At 37.5% G+C, this 13,127-nt stretch overlaps 1 protein-coding gene across 1 annotated transcript in view; it reads left to right on the top strand.

The window, feature by feature from the left end:
• LOC127574061 (lethal(3)malignant brain tumor-like protein 4) overlaps positions 1-13,127 on the top strand; it is a 238,484-nt gene that overhangs the window by 12,680 nt on the left and 212,677 nt on the right. The window contains exon 3 of the mRNA XM_052022685.1: positions 2,843-3,027. Within this exon, the coding sequence (XP_051878645.1) occupies positions 2,843-3,027 (185 nt within the window). The remainder of the gene's footprint in view (positions 1-2,842; positions 3,028-13,127) is intronic.

Below are 13,127 nucleotides of genomic sequence, written 5' to 3'. Positions count from 1 at the left end.
TCAGAAACCATGAACTCATTGTAGAATACTCAGCCTCTGATAGTGACCCCTAGGACGGTTGGACCTAGAATATTCTCCTGAGATTTTATTCAAATTTTATTTGATAGTTTAGTTATGAATTTTTAGGTTCTTCAGTGGAAAATGGAACATTGGAAACAATCAGTGTTCACTTTGCACCATCCTCTAGGTTAATGGCAGATTTGACAGAATGGCATTTACTCAACCATAATAATAAGAATAATAATTAAAGACGCCCTTGTATTTTGTCTGTTTTATTTGGTTTTGGAAAACAGATGTTGTGACCATGCACTGTTTATGTTTGTGAGCATGTGAGTAATAACTAGATTAATATTCAATCATAGAGTGATTTTTGAAAAAAGATAAGTATTATTATTCCCTTTTGAAAGCATTTCAGGCTATATTTGGTTGTAGTTTTGCTGATATTGAATTCCATTAGCACCACAGTTGCTGGTTTATGTATTATTGAGTCAGGTAAATGATGCATACATTTCTTCTCTGAATCATAAAAACACATTTTACAAAATCACTGAGGATTAGGGTTTATCATGCAGCATCACATTGTTGTTCTTTAGAGTTAACTTGGATTTGGTATGCAGCTTCGAAGTGGTATAAATGGTGTCAAATTGGGGTAGAAATATTTCTCATTGTAATGTGCAGTGTTGTAATCAGATAATTGAAACTGAGGAATGAAAATAAGCTTTGAAGATCTGATAAAAGTAGACTTGTGTTTGTAGGATACTTTCTGTTTTCTTTCATTTCAATTCTCCAGTTTTCCTTGCATCATTTCCTTTTGAAGACAGAATATTATATGGTAATCACAAGGAGAGTCACAGAGCAACCCAAGCTTGCACTCAAATATTTTTGTCTCATTTTCTTTAAAAAAAAGTTTCATTTGCATAACACTTATCAAGACCTTTAGACACCCCAAATTACAATAAAGCAATCGTGTTCTTTGAAGTGTAGTCACTTTTTTTAATATTTGTTTCATTTGGCATCTCTCATTGGACTTGTAAAGAAGAACATTTTCCAATAAGCACTGGCTACCATTTTCACAACTAGAGAAGTACCTTATTTTTTTTTAATATTGCATCAAGCATTTAGTAGCTTTCTCCAAGGCACTTGCATCAAAATCACAAATTGTAACTAGTAGTAATGGCCAGGACCTTCCCCAAAAGACTCTGGAATTATCTATTGTAAAACACATCTCTGGATTGGGTAAAACTTTTACAAGTAGCTCCCTAGTTGGCTAAAATGCAGCTATCTTGACAGCAATTTATTTTAACCCGAGTGCTGATGCTGTTGGTGCTCTAATCTCTGTACTAAAAGGACACTTACCATCCAGTTCCAATAGAAATCTACCTAACTGATTGGTTAACCCATTCCTTGTTGTAAATTGGGTATGCTGCAAGGAAGTATGTTGTTCCAGATGACTTTCAATGTATTTGCTATGTTGAAATGAGTAAAGACAGAGCTCTACAAAGGATGTAAATTACATGTCCATGGTAACTATACCGGAGTTAAGCTGGATAAACACAAGACATAAGGAAGGCTAAAAAATATTGTGATAGGGTGAGATGTGGTCAACTGGGGGTTATGTCGTGAGGAGCATAAACCTGTTGCACCAAATGGCTTGTTTCTATTGCTGTAACACTTTTGAAAGGAAAAGTCAGAATATAATATTTTGTCAGTTGACCTTGCTCAGTGAATGGAGGTTATCACTGTAGGCAAGAAATAGAATGACTGCACAATTGGTCTGGTTGATCTGTGAATGAACACACAGACTGGGATTGAAAAAAATGACACAATCAGTGGTGCTGTGTTTTTAATTCTGTACCAATAATTGTAGTGTGTTTAAGTTTGAGGTGGCAGATTTTGGCATTGGTGATATTGGTGTCATTTCCTTCATACACTACAGCCTTTTGTGCCAAAGTTTGCCTACGTTAGTGATCCAGTTTTTAAAAAAGTCTCATTTTAATCTTTTATTCTGAACTTATTTAGTATATAATGAATAGGTTGAGAGTAGAATTTTGCAAGTTTATACTCTGGGGACATAAACATAATAGATTAGTGTCAACAGCATTTGCCCACCATATCCCCATATCCCTTAATCTCTTTAGTATCCAGAAATTTATCAATCCTTTTTAATACAACCAGTGACCCTTGTTGGATTTTGTTGATGTTGGCCTATTGATTTTTATTTTGTTCAGCAAGACAATATTACACAAAATGTAAGCTTCATTTAATTAAAGTTGAAGCATTAGAGAAAAATTGGACAAAGATTTGTAGCCTTGGTATTTTCTCAGATTTTTATTAACTAAAACTTGTACTATGCTTCACAAAAGTGAAATATTTCACAATCAAATTGTTGGTCTGTGACCAATTTTGACTTGTGTTGCGGAAGTCAGAGACACAATTTGGCCCAACTGGGATTTGCTGAACTTTCTGCATTTGTTTTTTAAAGTATGATTTCAATTTCTTCCAGAAGTGTATAACTATACATCCCAGATAAGAATGATCTAAGGAAAATCTGCATATCTCTAAGAATTTATACATTAATTTCAGCCACTAAGTAACTTCTGCAAATTTTCCCCACAACCTTTTGTGTTGTATTAATTTTTGAGCTCTGTAAAAACATTACTGTAGTATATCTATTTTGATTAGTATGTTTTCTTTCATTCTAATGCTTTTGTTCTTGGAACAAGATTATTCAAGGTATGAAGAAAAAAATCATTTTTATTTTTAAAGGAAGTGACCATGAAGAAAATAGATTTGAGTAGTCTCTAATGCTTTCTTCCTTTTTTATTTCTCAATGACCTTTAAGTGAGCAATTCTGTTGGAGGGAGGAAGGTCTCAGAAGAAAAAAGCTGGCAGTCTGTACCAATCAAAATGGAAAGAATGGATGAAGAGGCTGAAGGGAGCACTGTAAATGATGTGCAAGACTTTGATATTTACAGTGCCATGGAATGGAAAAATGGAGTGGGGTCCTTACCTGGCAGTGACTTAAAGGTATGTATCGTTAGTAACTTATAATTTTAAAGTTTTCTGTATATCTCTTCTATATAAGTATGGTGATAACAAACCTTCAAAACACCCTCTCTATTCAATCTTAATTACCCAAACTCTCAAAGTTTAATTTGTTGTAGATGTAGTCGATTAAGATAAATATTTTACTTTACTTGTTGGCAAGTTTATTCAGTTAACATGCTACATTAGGAAAGGAAGGATGGTTGAAATGTTTAAGAACCTTGTGGTCATGTTTATTTAAAAACTGCTCACTAATGCTTGTGCCTTAAACATTTCCTGATAAATAGGCTTGCTGGTATAAAATTACATTGAAACCATTATTGAAATTTATTGTTTAAATGATTTGGAGGCACTAGTACCAATTAATCCATGTCCATAACTGAAAACAATGGATACCAGATACCATCAATATGCTTTACTCACTTGCAAAAAAAAATATCATGTGCATTTGACTTTGAACGGCAGTTTAACAGAGACGATGTATTGTCATGTCATTGAACTTCATTTTCTGTGTACTGGCAGAGTTTGTCAGGTGAATTACAAATTGTATGAAATTGGTTCTTTTATGAAAAATACCCACTTGTGTGGAATCTAAAGTATTTAAAATTAGAGTGACTAGAAGACTAGTTGACCTCTCTGGCAGGTCATTGGGGTGCTCAAATGCATAGCATCAGTGCATTAAATCTCATAAAACAAACTATTATTTGTAGCCCTCCCATTGATATCTTGAAGCTGTGTTTTACATATGTACCTAATCTCCCTCCCCAAACCAGGGTCCCCACTTTGTTTACCATATGTTTTGTGACCTTGTCCTGGAAAGAGACCTCAGTACTCAGCTCATTGATAAGGATAGTAAAGCCTTTGCAAGGTGAGAATGAACAATTCAATGAGGAATTAGCAATAGCACAGGTAATCTGGTGTGCAAGGCCAGCATACTAGCTGCTTATTTCAGATGCTTTAACCATACTGTGGATTTACCTTCTCCCTCTACCCAGATTTAATGCATTATGCTACACTCTCTTGAATCGGTGTTGAAACTTGTCATTTCACTTATAGAAATGAAATTGATAGAGACATAAATGAATTGATAATGCTTGATTATATAGAATTGAAGGGTCCAGTAAAAGTGTGTAGGGGAAAAATGCGGGAGATTGCAGTAGAATACAAATCAGCTGTGTGGGTAGATATGGGTGATACTATTCAATGCAGAGAAGTGAACAGTGAAAGGAAGTATCATCTAAAGGATAAGATTTTAATGATTGTGTGTACATTGAGCTAAAAGTTGGTGGAAGGGGGGAAATGGAAGTATGAGTACTGAATGTTCTGTAATTTGTATGTGACATTAGCTTGACTTATAGTGGTCACTTTTAGAAAATGCTGTTTTTCAAGCTCTAATCAAATTTCAGATCATAATTCGGCTGAAATCTTACAATACTGAGTAATTGCTGCTTTGTCTAAGGTGGAGTCTACTTATTAAGGAGGACATAAAAGATAACATTTTACTGCCTGAAAAAATGTAATCTCATTATTACGGTCATTTATTCTTTCCAGAACTAATGCTATTTAAAAAAAAACAGATTCATTGTTATTTCAGTGCTGTCTCAGAGATCTTCCTGTATCCAGATTGACTGCAACAACAGAGTAATTTGTGTGGACTGCTTTGAGATTTGTCTCAAATGTGAAAAGGCACTTTATAAATACAAGTCTTTCTTTTATAATAGGCAAGTGCTGCCTTCACATTATGGTGCCCAAATCACTTTGTCCTCAACATTCATGCTCAGATTTTCAAATACAATTTATTTCTGTTTTATTTTGAATTCCTACTGCATTGTGATCAAACATAAACACACAGTGTTGTCTTAAAATTAAATGCATCAACTCTATTTTCTGCCTCTTGGTGCTTGTGCTGTGCTTCATATGAGTGACATATAACCCTTCATTCTTGAACAATTTCATTATAGAAAATGGCTGCAAGGTTTCATTGTCACAGCCCGCAAAGATTCTGGTGGCTCCAGAGATTGTCCTTTACTGTGCAGTGTGAGTGAACTATGCCTGAGGTTGTGGTTCAGATTCCATCATCGCAAGTTGTGAACTTGAATTCAATAAACTAGGCTCTTTCCAGTGAGCAGCAAACAAACTTAATTATCAAAAACTATTGCTTGGCTTGCTAATGAATCATATAACCATGAAAATATATGGCATGGGAGAAGGTCATTTGAGCCATTGTATCCACCTCAGCCAAATTTGTAGGTTGTGGCTCATTGAATGCTCATCAAGTACTTTTTAAAAGTGAGATGTTTCTGTCACCATCAGACAATGAATTCCAGACTTAACTACTTCCTGGATGAAAAATATTACCTCATTATCCCCTTTAATACTTCTACACATTGGTTTGTTGCATAGTTGTCGACCTCTGTGAAGGTAAATGGGATCTTCTTGTTCACTCTTTTTAGACCTCATAATTTTATGCACTTCAGTTAAATCTTGCTTCCCTTGTTCTAAAGAAATTCATTTCTTCTTTTACTGAAATTCTCCATTTCTGACAATATCCAGTCTCCTCTGCACCCTCTCTCACGCTTTCATATCCTTCCTGTAAGGTGGTGATCAAAACCTATACACAGTATTATACCTGAGGCAGAACTAATGTTTCATGATCTTTCTGCTCTTGGGTTCTGTGTCTCAACTAATGATGGCAAAAATTTTATTTGTCGCCTTAGTCATCTTGTCTACTTGTCCTGATAGCTTCAGTGATCTTTAGACATGCACTACAAGTTCTGATGGAACATTGTCAAACTGAAACAATAAGCCTTTTTTTCTCTCTCCTAAAATAAATGCACATCCTGCTGGTTATTTTCAGTATTTTGTGTTTTACATCCTACATTTTCTCAACCCTTGATATCTTGATAGTAGAATATTATTTTTGTAACCATAAGCTGCCAGATAAAGAGTAGGAAATAAAAATCGCAATGCTGCTTGCTATCTTTTCCAAGTGTACTTCATTTTGGATGTTTAGCAAGGACAGGAAAGGTCTTTGTTCTCTTCCTGCTGCCTCTGCAATCCTCCATGACATTAAAGCAATTTGTCAATAATCGCTATCTATGCATATACACTGCACTCAATAATCATGGCTCTCAAAATCATGGTGTTTGCTTTTGCTTGCTGGCGTAGAGGGAGAGGCTTCTGGAGTCTAATTCTACGATTCTAATCTAATTCTGTGACTGATTCTCTTGTATCTTCTGAATCACAGTGAATTGTACCTCTTTGATGGTCCCAATGTTATAGCTGGTTAAAGTAACTGCTCAGAGATCATGTTACCTGCAAGAGAGAATATTCCAGAAAGGAATTTGCAGTTCACATAACCAGTTGCGCAACCATTTTGACAGGAATGAGAACCCTGGGGCCTTGGGTTGCAATAGGCAACATAATGGTGCAGCTAATAGAGCTTCTGCCTCCTAGCACCAGCGACCCAGGTTTAACCCTGACCTGGGGTGCTGTCTGTCTGAAGTTTGCATTCTTGCTGTGACAGGGTGGGTTTTCTCAGGTGCTCCAGTTTCCTCCTCCATATCAAAAGATGTGTGAGTTGGGAGGTTAGTTGGTCACTGTAAATTGCCCCTCATGTATAGGTGAATGGTAGCATCTGGGGTGGGGGGGAGTATAAAAATATAAATTAAAAGAATATGGAATTAATGTATGATTGGTGTGAATGGATGGTTGATAGTTGGCAAGAAATCGGTATGCCAAAGGTCCTGTTTCCATGTTGTATGTCAAGACCATACACTTGTTCAACTACACAACTATTGAGAGTATGGGTATCAGATCGTCACAACTGAGCAAGGATATCCAGACCAGGACGTTAGACGGGAAGATGCTGTTATCAGTCAAGTGCCCAGAGTACAATTACCTACAGTATTAGGTGATTCTAATTAAGAATGTTGTTGTGAGTCTGGATCAGATTGGAGGAGGCTAAAAGGACATTTCTCACAACCTTTTGGGCTACACTCTTAGAGGTTTTCTTTGGGCTCTGTTTGAACCATCATAAGCAAACTGATTTTGATTAATCCCTCCAGTGGAAATCAGAACTAGGTTGTAATGCCAAAACCTAGATCCCACACGTGGTGTCTGGCATACCTTGTGGGGAAGAGGTGATGGGGCTATGTGTTACTAGCTTCTAGTTTAACCAATGTTTTTATGTTGTGGTCTGAATAACTTGGCAATTGATTTTCACTGGTGGCCCAGCCTTCCATGCTTTGGTTGGTAAGGAAGAGCTGCTGCAAGAATGTCTTGTGTTCACTGCAACATCAAGTACTCATTGCAATCCTGGTCTGTAAATGCAACGAGACTGTGACGCCCTGTGGATGAGACGCATAAAGGCTCAGAACACAGTCTTTTGATGGGCCAAGTTCCACATATTAAAAATATGTGTATTTCTGTCACAAATTGCATTTCATGTTTTTTTTGTGAGAAATATTTCATGAAAACATGTATTTTAGATATCGAGACAGTAAATTGCAAAATAATTGCTTTCCAAAGATCTATGATGTTTTCTAAGTATTGCACACTGCACCATTGGCTGGTTGAATAAAAGTGGACCAGTGTACTTAGCAAAAGGGCTAGATGTGCTGTCATCGAAAAAGTTTTTATTCAGAATCTGGGCTCCTTGGATTGGATGTTACATTAACATGTATTGAGAATTGAATTATAGACAATGGGAATAAAAAGGTAATCTTTAGATGATCGCCAGTTGTGTGGCTGTGTAAATGTGTCAGCATGTGAGAGAGAGAGTTAGAAGTTCTCCCATTTATCCCCTCTGCATCTTCAAATTTCTTTTATGATTCTCTGCCGCACTCCCTTTCCTTCCTTAGATCCACGACCTGCAATCTTGATGCCCCCTCCCTCTGTGGGCCTCCTGTCCACATTCCTGGCTGTGCTCCTGTCTTCAGCTCCAGATTCCAGCTTTTGGCTCCCAACTTCACACCTGGCCCTATTCCCCACTGCACTCTGCCCATGCCCTGGCACCACTCTAGGTCATGCTCCCATCCGCTCACCTCCTATGTTTCTGGCCCCCGGTTCTACTTAGGGTCACATGGGCTTCCAGGCCTTACAACAAAGAACACTGCCCTGTATGAGCCCTAATCTCCTGTCCAGGTTCTGTTCCCATTTTCCTTCTGTTTAGGTTTGCTTCACCTACTTTCCTCTGCTCCACTCACTAAAACTGGTAGTGAATTCCATTGTCACGCTAGTGAGTGATGTGAATAATTCTGTTTTTGGGCTCAACCTCTTACTTTTAATCTTCTGTTTTCCCCTTTTCATTTCCTTGGTGGTTGGAATAAATCTGTTCTGGTTAATTTCCTATTGCTTTGTGATATTAAACATCAAAGACCTTTAGACTCTGACTTTTTTTGTATTTCCTCACATCAAGCAGCATTTAAGTGAATCTTGTTCTGTCATCCTTCAACTGTGTGAGGGGCCCAAAACTCTATTCTGTACTCCAGCTGTGGTGTTGATTGGGGTTTATTTATAATTCATGACATGTTGACCTAGAAGTTGTTTTCTGCTAGCCTGTTGGCATGAATTGGAGTAATGATATCGTTTTTACAAATTGATGGACTGCAAATAGTTTCATGGTGTTTCTAGGCAGCTTGCTGGTGTTGACCATATGTTCTAAAGGCTGCTACTAGCAACATGAGTTGGGTGATCAAGAGTGGCATTTTGGGAGATGGAAGGTGAGAGATAAATGGAAGGGTGAGGGCAACCTGTCACTTGCCAGCACTCCTCCTCACCTGAATCCACCTACTGCTTGCTAGCTCTTGCCCCACCCCTCCCCATCACCTCTTGATACTGGCGTGGCCTCAAGGACTGCGTTGATTAAGAAGGCAGCTTACTACCATTAGGGGCAGTTAAGGATGAACTTGAGTGATGTTCTTGCCAGTAACTTTCACATACATGTCCAAATTGCTGCTTTGAATGGGCAAGTTATATTGGATACCACTGCACATGGGTAAGGAGGTGGTAAGAAAACGCAGCATTGTTAGTTTCTAGGTCTTTGGCTTTGTTCTGTTGCATTTTGTTAGAAAAATTACTGTTCCTTTTAGTTTTGTCTTAATTCTATCAGCCACTTGGTTTAAAAGAGAACAATGCTGGAAGAACTCAGTAGGTCAGGCAGTATCTGTGGAGGCAAAAGGTGTTTGTTGATGTTTCGGGTCTAGACCCTGCATCAGGTATACACTTTTTGCCGCCACAGATGCTGCTGAGTTCTTCCAGCATTGCGTTTTTTTTGTTTCACATTCCAGCAGCTGCAGTCTCTTTTGAATTCACCCACTTAGTGTTGCTTTTAGTGTTTTATGAACCAAAACTACCAACTTTTCTGCTCTTGTACATCACTTGGCTTTAATCTTTTTAAAGTGATTTTGCTTTTTTTTTGTCAACATCTACCATTCAAAATTACGAGCACTGAATTCAGTTTGATTTAAAGTATACATTTTTTTTGTTTGATGTTTCCATTCTACTAAAAGTAATGCTTACACACATACACTATCTTTGGCCCTGTAATCTGAAATCTCAAGATCCTTTCAAATATGGCAAGTTTGTTCTTTATTGATATCATCTAAAAACTTGAAGATTTTTTTTCTTATAGGCCTGTAATAGTCCCATCGATATCTGGCCTCTCTTTTAATAATATATTTAAAAATTTTCTCAGTACTCAAAAAAAAATGAATTAATTACAAATGAACAATAGAAAATCTTGTACATACTTCAAGACATGCCGTGATAAATTATTTGCTGAAACACTGCCGCCAAATTGAAGCTGTAAAGCATTCTGAACTGCACATACTATTTGGTATGATGTTGTAATGTAATGATTACACACAATACATTATTCATTTAGTTTAATGCAAGCTATTTCTGGATTTGGAATGCAGCAGTCAGAAGTTGTAATACTCTTGCTTTTTTAAAATAGTACAATGTTGCCAATTTGCTGTATGAGACATGGAGCTAAGGCTTTAAGTGTTTGCCCCACTCATTCATTCAGGAATGGAATGCTTTGCTTCTTTGAAATATGAAAACACAATAAACTAGCTTTCTTATTTCCATAATGCAGGACATATGAGTACTGATTTTCTTCTGTGACAGTAAATTTGGGATTGTGATTTCTGGCTCTGGATCAGCTGTTTTGTTCTTAAAAATGCCAATAGGCATACAGTTGTTTAAGTTCCAAAATGTTAAGTTCCTTTGAATAGGGTACATCTATTTTATATGCACAACCAAACTATTAACTTAACTGTCCGCTCCTTTATGGATACTATTCTTTTTTTCAGCTGTCAAGTGCAGATCATGACACTTTCAATTAAACTGAGAAAGGAAGACTTGCATTTATAAGACATATCCCCCTAGAATTGCAGAACAAAAATTAGAGAGAAAAAAAGCAAATTTCTGCCCTTCAGGTTTGTAGTTGTATGCAGAATGAGCTTAAATATCAGGAACCTGCAGTTATACAGTATCCTTTCAAAGCTCTACATGCTCTGAGCTTCAAGTTCCTTGGAGTGAACATCACCAATAGCCTGTCCTAGTCCAACCACATAGATGCCATTGCCAAGAGAAAGCTCACCGGTGCCTCTACTTCCTTAGCAGGCTAAAGAAATTTGGCATATCCCCTTTGACATTCACCAACTTTTATCAATGCACCATAGAAAGCATCCTATATGGATGCATCATGGCTTGGTATGGCAACTGCTCTACCTGGGACCGCAAGAAACTGCAGAGAGTTGTGGACACAGCCCAGCGCGTCATGGAAACCAGCCTCCCCTCCGTGGACTCTGTCTATACCTCTTGTTGCCTTGGTGAAGCAGCCAGCATAGTCAAAGACCCCACCCACCGAGACCAGTCTCTCTTCTCTCCTCTACCATCAGGCAGAAGATGCAGGATCCTGAGGGCACATGCCACCGGGCTCAAGGACAGCTTCTATCCAGCTGTTATAAGACTATTGAACAGTTCCCTCATACAATGAGATGGACTCTTGACCTCACAATCTACCGTGTTATGACCTTGCACCTTATTGTCTACCTGCATTGCACTTCCTTTGTAGCTGTGACACCTTACTCTGTATTCTGTTATTGTTTTTACCTTGTACTACCTCAATGCACTGTGTAGTGAATTGATCTCTACAAACAGTATGCAAGACAAGTTTTTCACTGTACCTTGATACAAGTGACCATAATAAACCAATACCAATACAGCGTAAAGAAGTACTTTTGAAGTGTCTCCTTTATAATCGCACTGCATCCCCAAAAACATGGCCTATATTTCCAGGTTATTTCACTTTCATGGAATAAAAGATTGATAATCTCAAAACAAAATCAATTTTACATTTTTATATAAAACACAATTTGAAATTATGCTTAAAATATGAAAGTTATATTGAAAGCCTTTTGTATTTTGTAATAGAATTGCATATACCAAATAAAATTTGTAAAACTCTTCTGGTCTTGTGTTGCATCATTCATTGTAAGAATTTTAGATCTGTGTTGAAAAACAATAAGAGAGCATGAGCTAAATTTTCCTGGCAGTGGGCAATAGTTCCAAACGTATCGACAAGCATTCAGCTGCTTCCCTTAAGTAAACCTTGGACTTGCGTGCACCTGCTGTAAGTCTTAGATATACTTAGTGAAGATTCCAGCACGTCTGGCACTCTGCTCTATTGCTGGAGTCCAGTCTTGCTGAGATTCCTCAGCATTATGCTGTGGAATTTGGCTCTCTGATGCCACACTGGTCAAATCTAGCATGGGTTCAGAGGTGGTGGGGGGGAAGGTAACTTATTTATTCTTGACTTCACAAAACAATCTTCATGGATTTTAAATTAAATATCAAAAACACAAACTATTTTTATTAAAAAATCTTCCATTTGCAACAAGAGGTGTGGCTTCACCCTCAGGCCTTGTCTCCAGTCAAAAGGATGTTGGAGCATTCTTGGTCAGTGGCTCAGCCCAGTCACTTTAAGGCCTCACCATGCCTCAGCATACACCTCCCAGGGTATGCTGAGGCATGATGAGGCCTGGGGAATCAGCCTGATTACAAGCCCTCCCCCCACTCCCCAACACACATCCAGCTCGAATAAAGTGGGTGGTATTGTGGGGGAGGGGGAGGGTTAGGATGTTGATTGGAGTGCCAAATCTAATTCGGCTTAGCTGATTGTTTTAAATTTTCATCATTTATAATGAAAATCAACAACACTGTCTATATGAAATTAGAAGTATTGGGACGTGATTATCAGTCACATTTTAATAGTGACATTGTGTAAGATGGATTGATATAAGCTGCTTCTGATGACACATGAAATAAATCTAAAAAAAATACATTGTAGATTTTTTTATATATATGTGTATGTACACACTCACAAGCCTATCTGACTCCATGCTTCTTTATTTCAGTCTCTCTATGACTGCAGTTGTTTCCTCCTGTCTGTCACCCTGTTATTTTTCTCTTTCAGCTAGATAGTGGCACCTTGTTCTGTAATTCAGTTCCTATTTTGTCATATGTCACTTTCTGTTTCTTGCCTTTCAGTATTTGATTTTTCCTGTAACTCTTAACGTGCATTGGAACATGCAGCAAGCAATATATAGATCTGAGTGACCCGTTTCTCTCTGTGAAGACATGATGTGATACTCTGTGATGGTAGTTCCTGTATTTGATCAAAAGAATTGGACAGAAAGCTGAAGTCTGTGAAACAAGAATGTAATAGTACTCATGCCTGCAGCGGTAACATCTCTGCTGTGACATAATAACAAAGTATAAATATTTGAATTAAATATGCTGCTGAAAGGCCAGGGTTTAGTTTACACTCAAATAACTCAAACACCATCAAGGGTAAACAATTTTCTGAGATATTATTAATGCTTAGTTATTATTTGCAATGTTATACAAAGCTGATTTCTCAATGTCAGGAAAGTAAAATGTGGAACTTTATAATCGCAAAGATTCTCTCCTTCAATTTAAAGTGGTCCATAGAGCTCACTTGTCTAAAGGTAAACTATCACGTTTTTATTCTGATATATCTCCTCACTGTGATAAATGCAATAACGGAGTGG

Source organism: Pristis pectinata, chromosome 9 (genome assembly GCF_009764475.1).
Source record: "Pristis pectinata isolate sPriPec2 chromosome 9, sPriPec2.1.pri, whole genome shotgun sequence".
NCBI lineage: Eukaryota > Metazoa > Chordata > Chondrichthyes > Rhinopristiformes > Pristidae > Pristis > Pristis pectinata.
The sequence above is the reverse complement of the archived record's forward strand: the minus strand, read 5'-3'. Positions and strand labels throughout refer to the sequence as shown.